The 23287-nt window shown below is 46.3% G+C and overlaps 3 protein-coding genes and 1 non-coding gene across 4 annotated transcripts; all 4 read right to left on the bottom strand.

Annotated features, from left to right (window-relative positions):
- Nucleotides 1–1557: 1557 nt before the first annotated feature.
- Nucleotides 1558–7702, bottom strand: nad7 (NADH dehydrogenase subunit 7). Its single transcript has 5 exons — nucleotides 7560–7702; nucleotides 6496–6564; nucleotides 4931–5397; nucleotides 3635–3878; nucleotides 1558–1819 (listed from the first exon to the last, which is right to left on the bottom strand). The coding sequence occupies exons 1-5, from the start codon at nucleotides 7700–7702 to the stop codon at nucleotides 1558–1560; spliced, it is 1185 nt and encodes a 394-aa protein (YP_006666000.1).
- Nucleotides 7703–9186: 1484 nt separating this feature from the next.
- On the bottom strand, nucleotides 9187–9663 carry atp8 (ATP synthase subunit 8). The gene has a single exon. The coding sequence runs from the start codon at nucleotides 9661–9663 to the stop codon at nucleotides 9187–9189; it is 477 nt and encodes a 158-aa protein (YP_006665999.1).
- Nucleotides 9664–9880: 217 nt separating this feature from the next.
- On the bottom strand, nucleotides 9881–10297 carry ORF138 (hypothetical protein). The gene has a single exon. It carries the CDS (start codon nucleotides 10295–10297, stop codon nucleotides 9881–9883), a length of 417 nt encoding a protein of 138 aa, YP_006665998.1.
- Nucleotides 10298–10405: 108 nt separating this feature from the next.
- Nucleotides 10406–10479, bottom strand: trnfM. The gene has a single exon. It is a non-coding gene; the product is annotated as a tRNA-Met (tRNA).
- Nucleotides 10480–23287: the final 12808 nt, after the last annotated feature.

Genomic DNA, 23287 nt, shown 5'->3' with positions numbered 1-23287 from the left:
GCAAAGGAATTCAAGTCTAGTACACCAGGGAAAGGAATCGATATCTCTTTCGTTTAAGACTAGTTAGAGCATAAGGATTAGCGGAATCCTATATGTTCACAGTTCAAACTCCCTTTCACTCTTGGGACTGACTTGCCCGTTGGTTTGACCTTATTGGAGGTCTCTTGCTCGGCCCCCTGGCTACTATACGCAACATAAGCATTCTAGCTTTGTTAAGGGTTTTGGGTTGATGGGATATCTTGATATCTATCTCGATATTCCATTCACTCCCAACCCTCCTGTATTGACTTCCTTCGCGGTGTCAATCCATACCTGTGGTTAGATTGTTTGTGGGTTTGGGGTGGCACTAGTTAATCATTCCATTTGCTATCTTGGTTTATACCAATTTTCCGTCTTTGACGGGGTCGTTTTGTACTGGTTGCTAGTGTTCACCCGCTTTATTTAACCCGATCTGCAATCCGGCTCTCCTTCCCTTGACCCACCGGATTGAATATAGCTATGGTACCGGTCGATTGTATGCGAATTCCTGCATTGAGAAGGGTAGGAGAGCTCCGTCAGGAAGGGCGGGATTCTAATGATAACTAATGCTAAAGAAAGAGCTTGCAAACAGCAGCAGAAGAGTTCCTGCCTCTTGTTTCAGAGTCAATTTACGGAATCTCCTTTCTTCGGTCTCAATTCCGTACTCAGGAGTTTCCTTACTTCTAGCAAGCGATCTAGAAGCGAATGTTCCATTTTAGGTGGATTATCTATTTGAACTACTTTAGTAAGAGGCGTTCCTCTCAGTCGAGAGACTGGCGTTCCTCGAGAACCAGACAGACTAGCTATCTAGTTCTCGAGGAACGCCTCCCAACGAGTAAGCCAACAGCTCCCTGGACCTCTTTCAATGAAAGCTCTCCATCCTCGGCAAACTCCGAATAATGTATAGCGTCAGCAAAATGGATTTCAGATCTTTCGAAGGGAGTGCTCACCGCTGGTACGAGTACTTATTTTCCTTTGATTATACCTTTAATACATTGATGGTATGTCAATGGGACCGCTTGGTTTTTATGAATCTAGAGTCTGCCCAGAAGAGCGTAATATGTCGTCGGTGCAAAAACAACCTGGAACTCTATCGGACTCTGAAAAGGTCCAACGTTGCAATTGACTCTGACCATACCATTCCTAGAAAATTGATTTGACAATTATTCGAACTCAAATTATATACCTCGAGAAGTGCTCCTCCAATCTTTTCTTTTTGAATGCCTAGTGGACATAGGTATGAGATTGACTGTGGAGTCAGGATCAACCACCACTCTCTTCACAGTCACCCTATTCATCTCTGCTTCAACATACAACGAACGCCCCCCCCATCAAGTGGCAATGGGACGTGTCTATTTATCTATCTCTTGACTCTAAATGGGAGCAGGTTTGAAAAAGGATCTTAGAGTGTCTTTCTTCTATGTAGAAGGATATGAATGATATTAGGTTGGATTTTACTTAAAGGCTGTTCCTGAAGGCCGAAAAAAAAGAGAGACTTCTGGGCTCGCAATAAAGCTAAGGTCCTGGCAACTAGTCGTCCTATCTATCCACCTCTCCAAACACAATATCTTGAGTACCTATGATGGTGACCACATCTGCTGGCATGTGATGTTTGGACATAGAATCGAGTCCTTGTGAATGGGCAGAGCCGGGTGCTCTTATTTTACGACGGTAGGGACGATTGCTTCCATTACTGACCAGAAAGACACCAAATTCTCCTTTAGGTGCTTCAACTGCGGTATAGGTAGAAGAAGCTGGTACGGAAAAACCTTCTGTATAAAGTTCGAAATGGTGAATTGAGGTAGAGTAGACCGATGATCCTGTAGTCATTTGGCCGGCTATTGAAAGAAAAAAGCTTGCATCTGCTCCCTCTATTATATAACCGGTCCCATCTCTCTCCAAACCTAACGTGGTAGTTTCCCATCATAGGGCTTTCTATCTATAGATTGAGCCATTACCAAGGATCTAATTCGTTCAGAACTCAGTTGACTGCTTCTATAGATAAGGCGGAGTGTCCTTGGCTCAGCATTATAGCACATAGGGCTTCGGCGCTACTACAGCGCTTCGCTAACTCGAAGCGCCTCGCTATGAGAATCTAGCTTCGCTAACGCTCAGAAAAGTCTTGAACCTTCGCGCTGACCGTTCGCTTTCTCAGTAGCAAAAGCGCTTCTCTTTGCCCCTTAAGTAGAAGGACAAGAAAGAGATTTTTGGTTTTATTGCTCCCGCTTCCTCACATCTGCGCTCGTCAAGCCAACTTTGCTTTTTTTGGGAGGCGTTCCTCGGGGTTGAAGCGGACATTTCGAAATGACAGCATCGAAGATATTTGTATATATATACACGGCCACGGTGATCCCGGACTGCGTTCGGGAAAAAAAAGTGGCCCACTTGAAAGAAAAGGGCGGGCACTCTCGTCTTTCAACCCCACTATACTATTGATAGTTGTGGGGCACTGTGTACTTACAGCCTCTACGAGAATCAAGTGAATGGGGCCGGTGCATGGCGAACGGAACGATTCATCAAGCCATTTCTCGCCTCAACCCCCTAAATAGGAAGAAGGGTACTTTTCAAATAGGGGTAATTGCTCCGCACCTGACTGTGATAGCCCTCTCGAGGAACGCCTTATTGGAGCTTTGTAACTAGTGGCCGGTTTCCCGTAGCGTCGGCGTTTTCCCAGTGCGCGGGGCCCCAACGAGGAAGGTGTTAGTGGTTTATCATTGGGTCAATAATGCTAATCCCTCTTTTTTTGTGCTACTTCTACTCCTAGGGCAGGAAGAAGATAAGAAAAGGCGAAGCGTTCTCTTGGTTTCCCAACCTGTTGCTTCTAGAGGCTGCCCTCTCTCGGCTGGATGTTGGTCCAGCCTACTACGAGGATCCCGTATCCAACAACCCAACCTATAAAAAGGACATAAAAACCCCTTGTATAGGTTGGAGCTATGAAGCTTTCCTTATTATCAGAGAAAGGGGAAAGGGCTTTTTCAGCTGGTGCGCAGGAGCGCACTTCCGTTTTCCCTTTACTAGTAGGGTGGGGGTCCCGTGGTTCCTATGCCGCCGCGTTTCCCGGTGCTTTTCTTTTAGTGCTTCGACCCGAAGCGATAGCTTCTAGCTAGTTCAGTGGATAAGATGGCTGTGCTCCAGCTCACTCAAGAATGGGACGGCAGTGGTCCGCCGGCAAGCTCGTTCTGATCTTGGACGCAGTACATTGGAATCCTGAAGCACCACCACGAACGCTACCGCGCGTTCGCCTGCGGCGCGGTAAGGCACCACCCTGTTGTGCCAGCAGCCAACTCCGGCGTGTCAGCTTAGTTATCCTCATCAAGCCACTTACTTGATGTCTAGCTTCCCAACTGGTAGACGGTTCCTTTTCCCCCAGATCAATGAAGAAGGTAGAAGTAAGTTGATTCTTCCGAAGAACCGGAAGCGAAGCGCTATGCCGGGGTGGGGGGGACGGGAAAAGAAACGGCTCCGAAGAAAGAAATTGGGGTTCCCAATGCTTCTCTACGCCCAATGAGATGCGCCAACCTCGGGATGCTTTACTCCTAACCCACAAGGTTCCGAGACGGAGCTTAACCTGAGTCTCGGTTAAGAACGGCGATGATCTACGTTTCACACGACGCACGATTCCATGGATAGTTTCATTCGACATCGTGATGGAGGACATAGCTTACGATCATCGGCTTTGATCATGCCGCTAGGCATTTGATTAAGACATTGCACAATGATCCGAAGACTTTGTCGCATCTCTTCGATACGGATACAGTAACGATCATAGCGATCTCCTCTGGTACCTACTGGTACGTCAGGATCCGATTGGTCATGAACATCGTAAGGTGCTGCTCTTCGCGAATCCCAGCATACCCCTGGTTGGGATGGGTAGGCCCACCACTTCACTTTCACTTAGGCCCGGGCCAAGTCAGTGGGGGACCCTGTCGGGCTCCTGCCCCCCCAAAAAAAACAAACTGTACGTGAGAGTTTCCCTTCATACGGCTCGAATCATTCTCAGATGCCTCCCCGGGCATCCTTTCCTTCTTTGTTGAGTTGGTTCACACGCGCGCAAACGAGCACCAGCCGCAACAGCAGGAAACTATGACCAATAGAGTCAGACACTTAGCTACATCCGCACGCAAAAGGAATGTGGTTCTGGTTGAGACTTTCTTTCCGGGGCGCGGGACGTTCGCGGAGTCCGTTCCTTCCGTACCACCACAAGACTGGTCGTTCTTGGGCTTAACAGCCCCCTAATCATAAGGGATAGGGGAAAGGTAGCCGGGCCTATCGTATCAAAAGGGTTGTAGAAAGAGAACCCGGCCCCCTATTTCATTCGACGTTCCGGGGCAGGAAAAAAACCATTCGACCGACTTTAGTTTTGGGTAACAAGAAAGAAGGCGAGTTGATCTGCTTTGATCAAGGAAAAAGCCCAGTCAGCCACCAACTCGGTGCAGGTCACGTGACCTACAGCTCGGCCTTCGCTTTTTGAGGCTTCCTCTACCCGCATCTCTAAGTGCTCGCAGCACTTCCATATGGAGAAAGATAGGCTTACCATGTTCCATCAATAGCACCTAATCTATGCCGGTTTTGGCGGACCGTGCTCCACCCCGGTGAACTCGCGCGGTTCCGACGTGCCCAGAGGCCAGAGGCGAAATCCGTTCACGGTCTGTAGGACCAACACCATTCAAAGGTGGGTGGCTCCCCCCGCCTAGAACAGTCATCTTTGACTGGGCTTACACACATTCGCTCACTTACGCTGTCCCCCCTCAGCTCACCCTAGCCCCGGGCCTTTTGCTCTTCTAACGTAAGCTCCAAGGCTTCACACCAAGTCTTCACTTACATAATATGCATGCTTAAGTAGAGTCAGGCGGAACCATTGTTGCCTGATGGGAACTTCCCCCATATTGCTATCAATGTCTTCATGTCGCACGACCTCTTAACATTACACCACTGAATCCCCAATCCTTTGCTTGCTGTGCAGTGACAGTACCAATATCCACTAATCGTTGTTTCCAGATACGGTTGCCGGTTGACATCTCTTCTAATTCATCGATACGAGAAGCAAATTGTTGTGTGAAGGAATCAATATCTCGACATAAGCCAAGAGGCAGATCTTGTGCCACTCCACCTGGTCGTATGAAACTGGCATGCATCCTGGCTCCCGAGACTCTTTCATAGAATTCCAACAATTTCTCCCGCTCCTCAAAAGCCCACAGGAACGGAGTTAATGCTCCCACATCCATAGCATGAGTAGTTAAAGCAAGTGAATGATTTGAAATTCGAGTTATTTCACGGAATAACACTCGTATATATTGAGCTCGTAATGGTACCTCGCAATTCAAAAGTTTCTCTACAGCTGAAGAATGAGCGTGTTCTTGGGCCATCATAGAAACATAGATAGGGTCGAAAACGGAACGAAAAACGAAACTTTACGACAGCTTTTTCGTACACGTTCACTTGCATCACATACACAAGTGCTCTCTGAACCGTGCAATAAGGTCACCCATAACACGGCTCTCCCACTTGAGTGATTTTAGCCCCAGGCCATGCTATTCAATGATATTGGAAAAATGGCAGCGTAACGTAAGAACTAGTATTGAAAGCTAGTCCCCTTTTGAGGGAGGGAAAGCCTTTCAATAGAAGCCCTACTTCCCGAGGTATTTCTTACTCGACTGAAAGGAGAGGAACGCCTCATCACTTCAATTGTTGCGCAAACCAATTTCTTTCTTAGTCACCGGGCGGAGCGCGCTTTTGGTACTTTGCTTATAGCTTTTTAGGTTATGCAATAGAAGGGAGGCAACGCTCTGGGCTTGCAGAAATGAATGGATCAGAAAGAGGGGGGGCTGGATTCAATTTCCAGGCCGGGCGGGAGGTGAAGACCATAAGAGAAGATTGCCCTCCCGGCAAGGCGTTCCTCGGCGCTGTCATCTATCTCGACCCATTCCCTGATTTTCTCTGTATGAGGACCTCCTTCCCTTCTGCCCACTCTCCGTTCACACAGTTCTCAAAGCAGAGGAGGAAGGGTGGGCAGAAGGTACCACGAGCCCTCTGTCCCACACATCTATCCAGAAGCAAGTGTAGTTCACCGGTTCCACCGAATGCTCCTATCTCTCGGCAAAGATTGTGTGAGTGTGCAGTTATGCTTCGGATGCTTCGCAATAGATCGACCCAGTTCCCGTTCTTTTCCGGTGCACTCGCTTTATATCTCCGATACACAGGGAAGGACGCGGTGGGAAGGGGTTCCTTCGCCCTAGCCTCTGTCCGGCCGATCATTCCGCTGGCATCTTGCATTCACGCCTCCGTTTGACTGCCGCTCGGGGATGTAGTTGTAGATACGTTAGTCAACGTGGGTCGTTGGCTCCACCTGTTCTCTCCTTCTACGACATGCTGTTGTTGTCGCCATATTCCATATGTCACTTAGTCATCTCTGCCTCGCTGCGGGTCAGCACCTCCGAAAGAAACGGAGGACTTCATTCAGTGACTCCGCGATCGCCCTCTGAACGATCAGAATAAGGTAAAGCTTGAAGATAAGTTTTGTACTCTATTAATTTCTCAGTCCCTCTAGTCGGGTGGGCGCCGGCCGGTCTTTCGGCCAGATCCCCCTAAAAACCGTACGTGCGGGTCTCCCCGCATGCGGCTCACGCCATTCGAGGTGGCCCAGCCCAGCATTCATTCGCAAATCCTGTAGTGAAATTGAGACTGCTCGACCTCGGAAGCTAATTCGCGTGTAGGCAGCGCTGTCTGTCGTATGGTTGACTTTATCATCTATTCATTGAATAATTGACTTTCTTACATTTTATATATAGGCTCGCTCCCTATTTTTCCAAGAATTCATTCACTTCCCTTAACTTCATAGGGCTTTCTATAAGAGGGGTTCCTCCTTCCATTTCCGTCAAATGACCCGGCCTCCCCTGGCTCTTCCACCGTCCGGGATCCCTTTCCCCCTATGCTCACCCGGCGCAGGCCTACCACGCTTCGCGCCTGCGGCGTTTTCGCCAGACGGTCTTTGCCTGTAGTGCCATCCTCCCCGCTGGCTGTATGGGAATTTCTCTCCTCTCCTTTCAGTCGAGTTGCTAAAGCCCCTCGACGCTGCCTTCTGTTAGGCTATAGATTACAGGAACAAATGTAGTTGAATGAGACAGCAGGCGGGTTACACGTTCCACTACGCCGAGATGTGAGGTGCAGGTGATGATGATCACCCCGGGGTATGCGCTAGCGCCCTTGACAGGCACTCCAGGACCCGCCAACGCTCATGAAACCCGGGTCGGGCGGTCCTCCATTCATCCGACCAGAGGTGTGGATAACGAGGCCACCTTCACAACCTTCTCCCCTCTGTCCCTATGTTGTAGTAAGGTAGGGCGGTTCGCTTGAGTTGCTCAACCGCCCCTCTCGCAACAAGTGCTCGAGTCATGCTTACGCCCTCTCCTTTCAGTCGAGTGACTTCGCCCCTTAGCCCGGTGCTCATGACCCGCTACGGAACCTCCACCGTGCCGGGGGACCAAGCAGGGCATAGCTAGCGGCATAGGAGCCGACTCGGCGTCAGCGGCTTCGTGCCGCACTGGAGTGATCCAATATGTGGTTCCGCACGTTCCACCACTTCTCCGTTCATTTCCAATACTAATCGTGAAACACCATGAGCAGCAGGATGTTGAGGTCCAAAATTCGAAGTAAAATTTTTGATTTGCCTTTTCCTAGTCGTCATGGGAAAGAAAGGCAGAAATCTGAAAGAGATGATTCCCTGAGATCTTGTCCAATACCACTTGTACCAGAAATGCATCTCCTTCGACGACCCTTCCACCCTAGTCCCCCTCCCCTTACGCTTGCTTGGACCCCGCCCCACCAGCTTTTTTTTACACAGGACTACTACTTTACAATCTAATTTGATTGAAAGCTCTCAATCAAATTAGAGATCTCCCGCCATATTGGACTTTTTGTTTTTCCAATACAGTCGAGGACTCTTTTAAGATGACTTAAACGGCTCCCATTTGAGGGGAAGCTGTTCAGATCCCCGAAGTAGGCTTAAATACCTATGTGAATATCGGAATCTTCCTTTATCCGAAGGCGCTAAAGCCCTCTTTATATAAAGAGAGGGCTTTATCAACAATGCTTTCTATCTTTTTAGAGCATAAGTTGAAATGGCCTTCTGTTAACCGCCACTCCTTAGATGAAATCAGATCCTTCAAAATCTTCTTTTCATTTTCTATTTGCTGCTTGTCGAGAGTTTGGAAAATCTCATCTTGAGATATTTAGCTTTCGACCACGGGAAAAGAAGCTGAAATAGTAGGAGTTTACCTTATAGCAGGACACTCGCCCGTTGACAACTCTTTCTTAGGTTACTAATCGGTGACTTGCTTCGCCCAGGGGAATTCTATACTGTTTCATTCCTGTTGGTTCAGGCCTCCTCTTCCATCCCGTGTTTTACTTACATTCAAATTGAGTGCTTTTTTTTTGTCTCCACTTGAGTCTTAGTTACTGGTAGCAATTTCATGACATTGCCCCACTGTAACTGGACAGCCAAATCGTACATCCTAAATATTATCCCGTACCTGAACGAATCATCCATGTTCGCAGGTCGGTAATATGTACGGATAAAGATCGGCACATCCATAAAGACTTCAAGCTCTATACTGGCACTAAGCCTTAGCATACAATTCCATCTTTGATACTCCAGATAAAGCTTCATCCACCCATGGTACAGAGTGTATTCATTGAATACTTCCATACCTGGATAGGCAACACCTCACTAGGAGGAAGTCTCGACTGAAAGAAGAGGAGGAAGGATAGGATCTTTCGGAGTATAGTGCTCCAAAAGAGTCCAAATTATCCTACCCTCCACATGAGGGTGCAATGGAGCACCTAACACCGTGGATAACCCAATACGCAAGCTACTTTTATTTGAGTGCGCATGGATCCTCATCACCATCAGCCTCTTCATAAAACGTTTGTGTCGAAGAGACGAAGGTTCCCGCGGTTCAGAATGAGCTTCTGCGCCGGTAAGCCCCCGAATCTTACTCAGTGGGCATCATAAAGAGCTCTAAAGGGGTGTGAGAGGACCGGAAAATAATGAGTCAAGCCTGAAAAGAAAGTCGAACCGCGAAGGCAAGTATCCTCGCCCCCGCGATGGGAACTTTCAATAAAGCACAGTAGAGTGCTTTACCTACCAGAGGTATCTATAGAATGAAAGAATCATTTTATGCTTCCTTGGCCATGTACAGCATGGATTAGCATTATGTCATTCCTACAATTCCTACAAGTGATCCACCTTCCAGTATTTGAAGGAGAGGACTTCGATAGATTATATAATATGTTTCTTTCCATTCCTCGTGAGCCACTTATTTCTCCGAAACAAGAGATCAAAGTGATTTTCCTCCTTTTTCCCAATAAGTCGACGGCCTTACACCATTGGGATACTTCGAATAAACTAGCATACATATAGGATACACCAGTGCTAAAACCTTTTCTCAAGAGATCTTCCAAACTGTTGGGGTCCTTGCTCTGGATGGTCTTCCCCCGGTGTGAAAGCAGTTGGTTCCGTAGTTTTAGAATTCTGCTGATCCCAAGTACTCCATCTCCATCATTGCATATGAAAATATAGAAAGTAAAGAAGAAAAGGCATAACCAGAAGAATTGTGAAAAATAAGTGAATTTATCCAGTTGAGGCATGATTAGATTAATTGATTTCAACAAATCCCTCCAGACAGCTTCATTAGGAAAGCCTCTAGGAGTAGTGAAGAACTATAGAAAGTTGTGGTTGGTTGTTGACCAACAAAAGCATGGGAGAAAACCAAGAACAGGGGGCATAGAGATCTCTTCTATTTCAAATTGAATGAGATTTTGCTTCTTTCTTTATTTTTGTCAAAGCAATTGGGTTCACAAAGCATTATTTTCTCGGTCCATTTTCCAACCTCTTTTTTTCCTCTTTCCCCTCTATTTCCCCTTTCCCCTCTTTTTTTTCCTCTTTCCCCTCTATTTCCCCTTTCCCCTCTTTTTTTTCCTCTTTCCCCTCTATTTCCCCTTTAATGATAGGTGAGACTTTTTTCGTCACTTCATCGTTAGGTACATTTGATTTTATTGTAATTTTGACACCTAGCCACCCATACTGAAATTCATATGGAATTTTTAACTTCTCTAGATGTCTCATGGTTCGTAAACAATGTTGGTTGTTAGAAAACCAGCTTAGCCAAATATGGGCCATTAGTAAAAAAGCTAAAAGAAAGAAACTTATTACACTAACTTTACATTCAGTAGGAGTGAGATTATGACAAAAAGTGGACAATTTTTCGAAAAAGGTAATCATTGCATTTATATGCTGAAGAAAAGCGGTATTGTCACTTCCCGTTTCGGCCGTTTCAAAAACCTTGCGAGGTCGATAACGACAGGGAGAGTGATGCAGAATGAAACTACGGTGCGGGGACAGGATTTGAACCTGTAATCTTCAGGTCATGAGCCTGATGAGTTGACCAATTCCTCTACCCCGCTTCTTCCCCGAGGTATTTATTACTTCTGCTCATAAGGCTTTCAGACCTCAACTAGTGCTTTGGTTCAGAATCTGAACATAGCGCCCTTACTTAATTCATTTCGAGAAAGATCACTCCACAAAGCAGCCTTCTTCTTATATACGTATTATTCTATCAATCGGTAAGTAGTCCTCACTCAATAGTTAGATCAAATCTTGGACACCGACCGGAGACCTGCTTCGCGAGTCCATACAGGGCTACACGTGGCGAAGCGTATTTGGGCGGCGTTTTCTCGATTGCTTTCCAACTGGAATGAAAATCTTCTTATATACGTATTATTCCAAGGAGGATCAACATCCCATTCCATTACAAATGGTTAAACAGCTATCCCTTACCATACATCTCTTCCCGCTACGCGCCTCACAGCCGGTATTGGCCCTTGCTGTGCTCCCCCTGGAACTGTAGTTCACTCCCGTAGGGAGCTGCAGCTATCCTCCCAACAATCAACTACCCAATCTTGTTGCTAATGTGCATGAAGTTGAAGCAGGTGTTGCGAAGCTGCCCTGCTGCTTTGATTGCGTAGCTACCTCCCGCAGGGAAATGCAGCTAACTCCTTAAAAAGAGTAAACAGTTTGTTAGTAGGTATGAGTTGCAAGGAAGTGTTGCGTAGCTGCCCGGCTCCTTAATAAGCACGGGAACCCTCCCGCAGGGAGCTGTAGCTAGCTCCTTATTAACAACTCCCTTGCTTGTTTTGCCTAAGCATGAGTAGTTCAGTTCGAAAATGGATCCTCAATAAAAAAAATGGAATATCTGTGCGGATATGTTCAGCTTTGGGTGGAAAGGTAAGGAATTTGACTCCGACTAAGATTATTGTCCATGGTGTAACAGACACAGCCAAAATAACTCTCGGGTACAACATGCTACAGATGCCTGTGGATCGCTGGGAGGCGTACATACAATGAATGTTATTGATGCTACTCCTTCTTACCATTTTTGACTGGGGCGACCCCCCCCATTGATCTTGGCTTGCTTCTTTGTTCTTGGCTACTGCTTGGTTAACTATTGCGAATTATTTAATGGTAGAAATAAATCCTTCTTCCTTCCCGCATCGCGTCCTAGAGGGGCCGCTCGGACGAAGAAAGTCAGGGATAGAGTTCGAGTGAGACATCAACCATAGATTTCGGAACTTTCGAGATGCTTTCTTGCGAAAGCCAACGGAGTCTGTAACTCAACCTTCTCACCCATGGGGGGAATCCATCATATTCGATGAAAAATTGCAATCGAGGGCACCCTCATTTCCAGAGATAAAATCAGGCTGCACAGAAGGGGAAAAGCCCTCCTACTGAGCAAGATCATTAATGAATAAGGAAGCAACTTAACTTAGGACAGCCGGTCTCACTTCACGCAGCATAGCGCCTTGCTATTTGCATTCATCCTTGTAACTTACCGAAGTGAGGAAAGCCACATTGGGGATTGCGAGTCGGGAGGGTGGCGAAGATATTACCCTTCAAGCTTCACAGCCAGTCTCTCATGGGTCAACACAAACACCTCGAACCCAGATCCTTGATGTCATAATGCATCTGACAGTGTGAAGACACAAAACTGCATATGGAGTTTCTTTAAGGAAGACAGTAACGCTGCTCTTGTGCATATGGGTAACCCGAAGGTCCTGGTCTCTTTTAGCAGCTTCACCATTTGGCAGTCTTGACAAGTGGCTGGTAAGCTATTCAGCAAGGGTTCCGCAGAAAGATTTCTGTGTAGTCATTAGCTGTAAGTGGGGTTCTTCTATGTGTTGTGGCTATACCTTCCTCTTCCGGCTGACCCCACCCCTTGGACTTTTGGGCCTGATCCTGTCATTGAAGCGGCGTAGCCGACGAACTGCCGCTTGTAGCTGCGGCTTCAACCCCAGCAAGAAAACCTCCTCAAAAGATTTCCTTGGCAAGCTAAGAGTCTTAAGACAGAGAGCTTCAAACCTTTTCCTATACTCACGGACAGACCCATCCTGACGAATTCCAAAATACCGAGGCTGATTGGTTTCCTTTGCCATCGCATCTGCCCCTCGTCGTAGCCTCTGTTTAAGCTCTTCCCAACTGTTTGGTGGATCTCTATCCCTCAGTTCCGAAATCCAAATCCCTGTTGGTCCCTCGAGACAGAGGTACACAACCGGCTCTCTCTGATTCTCTTGGATGTGATACTCCCAGAAATATGATTCCAGATGGTTGATCCATTTTTCCAGGACTGTCCCTGAGCAGCCCGAAATCTTATACCCAGTATTCACTCTCCTGTCTCGTTCTCTACCAGCTGAGAGGGATCCTTATTACTCCATGTAATCCTGTTCTGTGAAGCTAACTGTCTCCATTCTGCTATCACCCCTGTGTTTCGAATCCGTTTGTCTCCACCAGACCTGTTCAGGAGGTCAGTTTCTTCCCAAGCTCTATCAGATCTGGTCCAGTCCATGGCTCCTCTTTCGAGCCAGCTCTCTCCGCCTGAATCGAGACATCAAACCCATGACGGAGTGTCGGATCTCGGGATGGAGTTCTAGAATCCACCGACGCAGTAGGGGATCTAGATTACCATGTTTCACAAATGGTCGTGCCACTTCAGCACCGAGTGATCTGAGAGAAGAGGAGTCCGAGCCCTTTCCTAGAATGCAAACTTTCTCTTTATATATCAGGAAAAGTTAGCAATCCTATTTTCCTTCGTAAGAGGACAGTAGGAATCCAAACCTTTCCTTTCTAGAACGGAAGGCACCAGTCTTAACGGTAAACGTCGGCAGAAGTGAAAGTGATCCCGGGCAAGGGGGAGCAGCTTTCCAGATCTAAATACGAAGAGAATGCAGCTATGCTACTACGATTCCATAGAGTTGCACGGAAATGGGACCATAAGAAAGGTTCGGTACTGGTTGGGTCTTGAAGTACTATATCTTACGCGCTACAAACCGAGAGAGGGCCGAAAGATAGCGCTAAAAGCAACATATAGAAAGGGTAGTGAGAAACAGAACAATGGGCTGGTATACACACAGAAAACAGAGCTAAACCGGCTAAGAGCTACTCTAGCTACCCGAGCTGCCTAGCTAGAATAAAACAAAACTCAGATTATTTTCCTAGCTGCATTAGCTGGGAGGATCGGGACTCCGATCCGACAGAAAATCTCTTTCTTTTCTGAGTTCCCTGCTGGGGTGGGAGTTAGGGCGTAGCTTGTTAATTCCCCTCCTAGTCAGTGTAGCTAGTCTTGCTTCGAATGGGTAGCTATTTCTCCTGCTATAGGCGCAGCAAGTGTAGCTTCAGCAGTAAGTGTGAAGCAGGGCTGCTGATGTAGTGCGTACCTCTCCTGACAGTCGACTTACGACTCTTCAATCTATCCAAAACCCCGCAAACGCTTGGAGTTGGATCCACAACAAAAACTCAACCGTGGTCGTCCAGCACGAGATTTCACTTACACCGAATCGCGAATCCCGTGCAAGAGAAAGTGTGACCTTCGTCATAGAATTCCTCTTTCATTGCGGGTGATACCTATTTGCAACTAGACCCCTGGATCGCTCTCTTCTTTGATTGAGTTATAAAATAACCGGTAGTAGAATGTTGACTGAAGGATGATCTTGACTTGGGATCATAGAAAACTAGCATGACTAGAGCTTTCTTTGACTTTAGATCTCTCTTTCCCCTGATCGTAGGCTTCAGACAGATCTCCATTTCCTAAATCACTAGGGCATTGATTCAACAGAGTTGCCTTGCGTCGATGAAAAAAAGAGATGAATTCACTCTTGTTCCGGCAAATGCTTTTTGAGCTTAATCGAACGAGCTAGAGGGTCAAATCAATCCAATCGATGCATTCCTACTTTTCACTTGGATGACAGTCTCTACCCTGCTCTTCTAGCACATTCTGGAGGGCGATCCACTAGATTCGAAACAGGAACGGATAGAGCTTCCCTAACTAGAACCTACCATCAGGCTAGGTACGAGAGAGACTGATCCATCAGCAGAACTCCTCGAGACTTATCCAAGAAATCAGGGAGAACTCCTACTTATGATGGAATGAGCTAGATTTGAATGAAGAGATAGATTCGTCAGACAGAGAAAGAAGAAGTCGATCACTTACGCGACCTCTGCTACCGTCCATTCGCCCAGTCTATAAACTCAGTGGATAGAGTAGATCAGTGAGATCCGACCATCTTCCACGCCCTCATCCACTAGGCCAACTCCAGTCTCAGATTAACTCGGAACTACTTTCCTTATTCTGGTCAAACTCTCTATTGGGAAAAAACAACCTTTGTGACAAGTGGTCAAAAGAAGAGAATATAGAGACCTTGATGAGCTGACGCAGGCTCTTACGTCCATTCCTGATAAGGAATAGGATAAGGACTTTAGGAACCAACATAGCTTCATCTCAATGAAGAACATTCCCAGAACGAGATGAGAAAGAGATCGTACCAATGTCTGAAATAGAGAGTGGGGTGTGGTTACCGGCTTCGCGAGCCCATATAGGACTACTCTTGGCTAAGCAACTTTGGGCGGTGGTTTATCGATTGCTTTCTAACTGGAATGAGAATCTTCTTATATATCTATTTTTATGTGAGGATATCTAATGTACTCCTACTCGGTAACTGTTATTCTTTCTCTAACGAATAAGAGTTCCACATTCTTACTTAAAGTCTATTTAGAGTTCGCGGAAAAGAGGCACTCGGGGATATTCACTGCCTGTCATCTTGTGTGGTATAGCCAAATTCCTTCTGTCTTCGAATTTTTAAGAGAGCCGTTTCCTTGATATAACCCGAATTAGCTTGCTTTTTGCCGACCTTCAATGCCTTCGATTAGAACTTTCGGGGAATCGAAAGTGTGGCGTAGGTCAAATGTTGCTTAACATCCTACGAACCTTCCTTCCATCCTTCCTTGGCTTCCTATGGTGATAGTTATAGGTCTTCCTCTTCCTATGGTTCATTGGCTTACTTCCTTGGTTATTAGTACATGCGCACACACGTACACACACGTTCTTTAATAGATAGTTCGCCTCCTGGTATCGGCTCACTACTACCCAATCAAGGTGCCCGGCTAACTCGACCAAACAAGTTTGCTCGGCCGGGCCGGATTGTCTTAGGGCCCAGGAGCTTCTAACGAAGCAGGCCCGTTGGTCCGCTAGTGGGGCGGACGCCTTGCAGCTCCGTTCCCTCCCTTTGCGTAGGGTAACTCCCTCGATCCCTTCGGTCTCTCTTCCTCCTCCGTTCCTTCCCTATTTCACAGTTGACTCTTTCTTAGCTTCAGTAGTATGTAGGTTGTAATTAATATGCCATCCGCTTTCTGTTCCTTCACACAAGCTGACTCCTCCTACTCCTCCTTCTCCTCTTTCATCGTCGTTAGTCCTTTTGACATAAGATTCTCGGCCACCTCTGGTCCGGGTGCTCAACTTGACTTTTAGTAGATCGTGACTATGATTTTAGATCGCTGAGTTATTTAAGCAATTCTTTCTATATTCTATATATTATTATTTATATTATTTTTGAGTCTTTCTTTTGATAAAAATGGATTCCGAACAGAAGAAGACAAGACTTCTTCCTGTATTAGTAGTGAAGGAAGAATTAGTGGTTGGTTTGATTGTTGACCAATGAAAAGCATGGGAGAAAACCAAGAAAAAGGGGGCATAGAGATTTCTTCTCTTATGAGATTGATAGTTTGATCGCGGGGGCGGCCCGGCAGGCTAGCGATCAGAAAAGAAAATCGATTCTATATACGTTATGGTATGGAAAAAGATCTGACTTCCGTTAGAAGAAGATGAGCTGCCTAGATCTTTGTATGTCCAGGTCTCGGTAATTGAAGAAAGAATGCCCAGGTGATTAAGCCCGGTAAGACCCCGTGATAAGACATCTTCCGCAATACAAAATAACAACGGGGGATAAAGGATCCCCCTGTCTCACACCGCCTAACATGAGAAATATCCTTTTGGAGAACCATTAACCAAGACAGAGAGCTTGGCAGCGTCGAGGTGCTTTAGCAACTCGACTAAAAGGAGAGGAACCACACCCATGACTAGCTTGTTTCTGCTCGTTCGTTCGCTTGTAGTTTGCTACGCTGTTTTGCGAGTCATTCCATTCTCTTCCCTTAAACTACTATGTGAGGATCGGGGGGTCGTTACGAGATCCCCTTCTTCTTATCTTAATAGGAACGTAGGGCGTGTTATGGCTTGAAATCCTTTCGAAAAGGTCAGGGCGAAGGGTATCCAACCAAGCAACAAGGAAAATTACGAGAAGCAGAACAAAAGAAGATAGGGGATGGGATTCTAATGGATATTATCCTGTAGGGTGGGCATCCAAGACAAGATTGAATTCGTTGTCAAACCGTTCCAGCCAGGCATCTGTGCAGGTGTCACAGGTTCCTCCTGAAAGGCTGCTCTCTCCCCTAGCGAGGAACCGGAACCAACTAATGGATCCATGGAACCCCATATATTGCATCTCCAACGGAAGGTCAGATGCTCTATCCGAGGGAAGAGAAGCCATCTCCGAGACCATTCCAGAGAATGAACTCATCCCTTTCCTTTTATCGAGACCCCATCTCCTGCAGCCAGAGAAGCGTAGGTGCAGCAGCTCTCTAGCTGCATTGAACCCTCGAAGTTCATACTGTCCTGACCCATACCCATGAGTCATTATCTCCCTAAAGAGATTGGATAAGAGTCACTAAGATAAGAATTCTGTCTGACCATATGATATGATTTAACGAAAAGAGGTTTTTAGTAAGTGTGCCTCTAATTGGCATATCTCTCTGCTGTCGATTAGATACCTTCCTTGCCCTGTTTAGGGCTATGTGATAGCACCCAAAGGGGACTGATTCTATTTGAACAAGACCACAGGAACCATAGTCACACGGTCAAGCGAACCAAAGCCAAAGCGAAATCTCTTTCCGGCCTTTGAAGGCGCGTAGCGGGCTCTATACCCAAATCCTTCTAGTGTACGAGCGCTGCTGCTTCTTGGCCTCGCTCTTGCTTTGCAAAGATGGGTCGCAGCCTGGCACTCTCAGTCCCAGAACTAACAATCTCAGAACTCAGAATCAAAGAATCCCAGAACTTGGAATTCAAGAACTAGGGAGATAAGTGGTGAGTTGGGAAGGAATGTTAGGAACCTAGACCCTTCCCTTACCCAGACCCAGAACTAGGAATCTTATAACTAGGAATGTGAGTAACCCTGACCCTAAGCCAGAGAAGTTGGGTAAGTGAATGTGAATTAGAAGAAGTTTGAATGAAGGGAATGTAAGTGAGTGAAGCAAGAACAATGCTAGCCATAGGGGTTCCTCCAGCTTCGCTGAAGAAGGGTTCCTCCAGCTTCGCTGAAGAAGGGTTCCTCCGCAACTAAGCCAGTGACCAATGAAATGAGGGGAGAGTAGCTGATGAAATGAGGGGTGAGTACGCAGATTGTGAACCAACTCATGGGCTATTAAAATATTGTCAGATATAAGCCTTTCCGAAACAAATGCAGACTGTGTAGGAGACACAAGGGAAGGCAGAATCGGTTTGAGTCTGGCCACCATGATCTTTGATATGATCTTATACATGACTGAGCAAAGACTAATGGGTCGCATCTCTGTCATTAACCGAGGATTGAGCTTCTTGGGGATTAAGCAAATCTGAGTCAAATTCCAATCCACCGGAAAGGATCCTGTTCGAAAAAATGCCTCTCCTCCTGGTAGTAGCTATTAGTGAGTGATCGGCTGCTAGGACAAGAGGGCAATAGCACCGAGGAACGCCTCTTCCTTGCGTCTGTCTCTTCCGATTTCTTATCCGCTTTGAGCTCTGTTAGTAGCTTGACTTCCTCTAGTAGCTAGTTTAGAGTTCCTATCCTAGCTGCTAGCTCTTCTTTCCTCGTAGCTCTCTTCTTGTAGCTAGGCAGTTAGTTGTTCCTATCCGACTAGTAGGAAGCGCGGCTATGGAACTAACAGAATAGATAGAGCGGCAACCGATGCTATTAGGAGTTCTTTTCGGTTTCTATACTAGCAGCTAGTAGTCCTATCCCTATTAGCTTTCTTGTTGGCATTCCTTTCGTAGTTAGAGTGCCATATACTTGAATTCCATTCGGTCTTGCTGAGCTTAGAAAAGCGCTCCTTTCTCACCTATGTACTCTGTTACCTTAGGAATATCAAAGGGTTGGACCATTGTCTGGAATGCAGGTATATAATTGTCGGGAGTGAGCCTAGCTTCCCTTCCCGTGCCTAGCTCTCCTGGTTCCATCCATCGTGAGAAGGAAGTGCAATGATTTTGCAGTCTGCCAGGCTGTCGGAGGCTCCTGGCGCAAACTGGGAAAAGGACGATGACAACCAGGAGGTGGGCTTGGAAGCAGCCATCCTTTGAGGCTATATTCTCTTTGACTCGGGCGCGTGGGAAGACTGTCCTGCCGGGTTGGAAAAGCACTGAGTGCGTCCCACCCAAAAACAACTCAGACAAAACGTAATCCTAAACTTGCTGGTGGCCTGAAGGACTCATTTTCAGGTTATTCAGTTGTCTTCCTTGGTTCCACCCTTCAATTCATTAAGCAGATCGCCGGAGCCAACTTCGGGTCTTATCGTCTTTCTGTTTCTGTCCGACTTTTGTACACTGGATTGAAATGATTCTGGAGTGACTTCTTTCGTTACGAAATTTCAGCCATCCGAAAACCTCTTCTTGTCTTTAACAGAAGAAAGCTCTTCCCTCATTGGTGGCTGGTCACTCGCCTTTGTTGGTTCAGGGTTTGAATGCTGTGGACAGGGAAGAAAAGGGGGGTCAAAAGTCAAGTCTAAGCGCATTAAAGGTTGGGTGCTGGTTAATGTAGATCGTGTTCGGCAGGAAGAAAATGAATCAACCAAGCCCGGGACCTCTTCTTTGACTTTGAATAGGCGTGCGCTTTAACGAGCACGGAAGGGGGCCTCCAATCTCCCATTCATTCGTAGGCGGGGCTGCTTCTAGCTTTCACCTCGAGGAACGCCAGTCTCTCGACTGAGAGGAACGCCTGCCGGCTTTCTATATAATAGAGGGGCTATTTGTTCTCGAATCGGAAGGAGTGTTACGGGGCGCCCATGCGCTGGAGGTCAGAATCACGCTTACGAACGTCGGGATCTCGCTCCCTATGGCTACAGCTACTGGTCCTTCTGCCAGATCTCTACTCCCCGAAAGGTTACTCTCCTTTCTACCGAGCAAGCTCCATTCATGCCCAACCATCGCACACAAGAGACAGCCCTTCGGACCTATGGCGAACCAGTATCGTACTCTAGGGCGGTCTAGTGAGAGCAAATGATCAAGCAAGAACGTGCCTACATCCGTTGATGCACTTCGTTGACTAGTGAAGGTCATATGACCCTTTGGGCCCACGTTGCCACTGGGGTCGCTCATCTTACTCTAGGGTAGCACTCTCTATGGAAAGAAGAGTGGTTGTGCTTCACTAGCCAAGTCCATGCAGATGGGGATAAGGGGGTTCACTGCTGTCTGATATCATCATATCTATTTTGACCTAAAAGCTTCCTTGGGATATCTAAGAGCTAATTCTAGACTATCTTTTCTCTTAAAAAACGGGTAATAAGAAAACACTTATTATCTTTTTATTTGCAAGCAACATCTGCTCAAAAAGAAAAGGAAGTTGACTTTTAGGAGGTGACCTGCTTCGCGGGATCGCCTTACGTATAAGGACCTGATCTACTCTAGGCGAAGCTTTTTGGGGCGAAAGCTACTATGTTATCTTCCAATTGAGTTGAGAGAGTTTTCAATCGAATTCCAATTTCTCGTTATATAAGCTATTTCGAATTGAATGATTTAAAGATCGAGTTTCAAAAATACCGGAGAAAAGGTGATGCAAACAGGAAACCTGCTTCGCCCGTTGATGGTCCAAGCCCAAGTATTCATTCCTTAAGGAGCTGGACGTATTGTTCAGCTTCCTATGAAGCTAGGCTGGCACTTAGGAAGATTGGACGAGGGTGGAGGGGGCACATCTGGTGGTATCGTATATAAGAGAGAGCTTCTTTTAAGAATGATCTGAAATTCTCAATTTCATAAGAGAAGAAAGAAAGTAGCCTAGTTCAGATGAAAAGGTATGCCACAATGCTATCCGAGTTCACAGGTGTCGTTCCGTCTACTTTTCTTTCCAAACTTTTTCTAAAGTGCGAAATCAACCTATCAATTGGTAGAGTACAAGATCGAAAAGAACCCTATAGGCAGGCGTTCCTCGGCGTTGTCCGTCTTCATGGCCTCAATAATACTCAGTATTGTACTAGCCGAATCCGTTTCGCAGCACGGAGTATACCTCAATCTCCGTTAGTTCCGTTTCGGCTTTTTCCCCAATTTCCCACTCCCACTGGACGACATGCGGATAGAGAAATGCGACTAAGCTAGATTCAGGAACAGCTTCTATTAGTACACAATCTTTTTGAATATAGATCAGCAGCGGATGTTGCGACAGTAACTGCAACATCGACAACAGCCTTCAGTCGTCGAAGTAAGGAATTACTAGGAACTGCTTTCATTCCCACGATATGCGCCAACAGGGCTTTTAGGAAGAGTAGTAACAGCGCCAGTAACCGCTTTCTTTATTCCGGACTTTCAGTAAGGAATGATAGAACAGCTGATACAAAGATAGTGAGAAGAGCTGATATGCTTAAGCGTCGAAAGGACTGTTTGCTTACGTGCCGGATTGTTTTCTAACTAGCCAGTATAGTCACAGCTGATATTTCTATACGAAAGAAAGCTTTAATAATAGATGCGATTGTGAGCAGGCTTACTTGTCAGTGCTAGCTTGTATGCGCTTTCTATTACAGCAACAGCTTTTATGCGAAAAACAAGAAAAAGGAAAACTGCGCAGCTCTGCGACATAACCAGTCTTGCAGAACTGGAAGAACGAATTGACTCGACAAGGAAACCAAGTCAAAGGGTTGCGCCTGACAGCCAAGCGCCAGTTTTTGTAATCTCTTTCCTTCCAAGGAGTCCTTGTCTTCTTGCATCACGGCCTCGATCTACGCAATGAAAACGTATTTCCTCTAACTGCCCGTAAAGTCAGAATTCAACGAAGAGCACTCATTTATGATGTAACTATGTACCTAGACCGGCCTTACCCGATACATTATTAACTTGCTTCCCATAGGAAGAAGTTCTGCAAGCCTCCATATGATTGATTCTCGCAATGAAGTCTTCCCGTTGATTCCACTTCTTTCTCCCCTGACTCAGTCTAGCAACCCCACCTTGGTCTCGTAGCCCACTTGTAGCCATCACTACCGCTTTTCGGGTCTTTGCTCATAGTCACGAATAAGCTTCTCCTAAGTCCTCTCAGCAATTCAAAGATGAGACTGACTGACTTCTATTAAGTAATCGGATAAGACTGATGCACTCACTTTTAAGACTTCCTCGATCTCCTACCCGGCTAAAAACTAGAAGTCAGCATTCTATTCTAATCTCCGGCCTTTATGCCAGGGGTTCCTCCTCCACCACTTAGACTGATGTGGAAAATTGATCCCCGAGTGGCTTTTTCCTACGGTCGAGTCATCTTTCGCTTCAATACCTGGAACTGAGACGGATTCGGATGGAGAAGGATTCAATAGTTCATCATGAGCTGTCCGAAACCGTACTTCTTCCCGCGAAAACTCGGAATTAGCTTTAGCTCGAACCTTGATCTGTTGCTCGAACTCTAATACACTGTAGTAGCAGGCGGCACTCGAGTTCTTTGTGCCAGGTGTCAGAAAAAAAGTACGCAATTTCCAAGCATCCTAGTTCAGCGTGCATCATCTCTTGTCTCAATGTGGAAGGCCAGGGCCTTCAAAGCGGATTCCGCCGGAAGCTAATCCAGTGCTTGTTGAGCGGAGGACCGAACATGAATTATACCCATAAAAGGTCCTTCCTACCCCTATTCCAAAACCCCTTACCCTCTGAGGGCACGGGCACACTTTCAGGAAGTAATGTAGTAAACAGTCGAATTTCAAATAGAACTATGGTGACCTTGCAAAAAAGATCTTTTCTTCGTTTGAGTATACCTTTCCTATGACTATTAATCCTGATGAAATCCGTGAAGTTTTGACCTTGTTTTAGAAGCTTTCTTTGGCGTTGAGTGAATATTGGGCTAACTTTGTTACCTTATCTTCTTCTTTTATTCATAGGAATAGAAAGCACGATTAAGCGGTTTTTCAATGGCAAGTGCCGGTCGTCGGGTGGCTGAACCAACCCCTACGGCGGATCCACGTACTGATGAATGCCAGCCATCCTTTATCGAGTAGCCTTGACTATTCAAAAACCCTTGCTGATTCGATAGCCTGAAAAAGATCGACCACGATTTTGATTTCTGACTTTGACGCCATACCAACTCACTTCTTTCTCTTTCCTTACACGTACTTCTATAGCTTGCTTGATGACTACTCTGAAAGACTGATTGATTCTGATGGATGATCCATACGCGCGTGTACAGTTCTTTTTGAATGGCGAAATGGCTCTCCTGGAGTGAGAAGGCAGATCGATGAGGCACAAGAGTGCTAGTTGGACTGAGGTGGGTGAAAGATTCAATTCATTCTCCATCTTCACCGTTAAGCTTCTTGACTAGACTTTTTTCTCTTTCTCTGTCTGACGCTCGTCATCTCATATCATCAGATAAAACGACTATTAATTTCAAGTCAGTCAGAATTTGCGGGATCTTGACTGTGAAGAGCAAGAAAAGAAAGAAGAACTCATCAGGCAAGAAGGGACTTTTCACTCTTTCGGCGATGTAATAGAAGATGCAGACTTCGGGCATTCAAATGACTTCCTGTTCTGGAATGTCAATCCATTAGTAGTAGATGTCGGCATTTCCTAAAGAAAGCTGTTTGAGTAGCAGGAGGACCCGGCGGAGCGCTAATGAATAATCGAAGGCG

This window comes from Raphanus sativus, mitochondrion (assembly GCF_000801105.2).
Source record: "Raphanus sativus mitochondrion, complete genome".
NCBI lineage: Eukaryota > Viridiplantae > Streptophyta > Magnoliopsida > Brassicales > Brassicaceae > Raphanus > Raphanus sativus.
The sequence above is the reverse complement of the archived record's forward strand: the minus strand, read 5'-3'. Positions and strand labels throughout refer to the sequence as shown.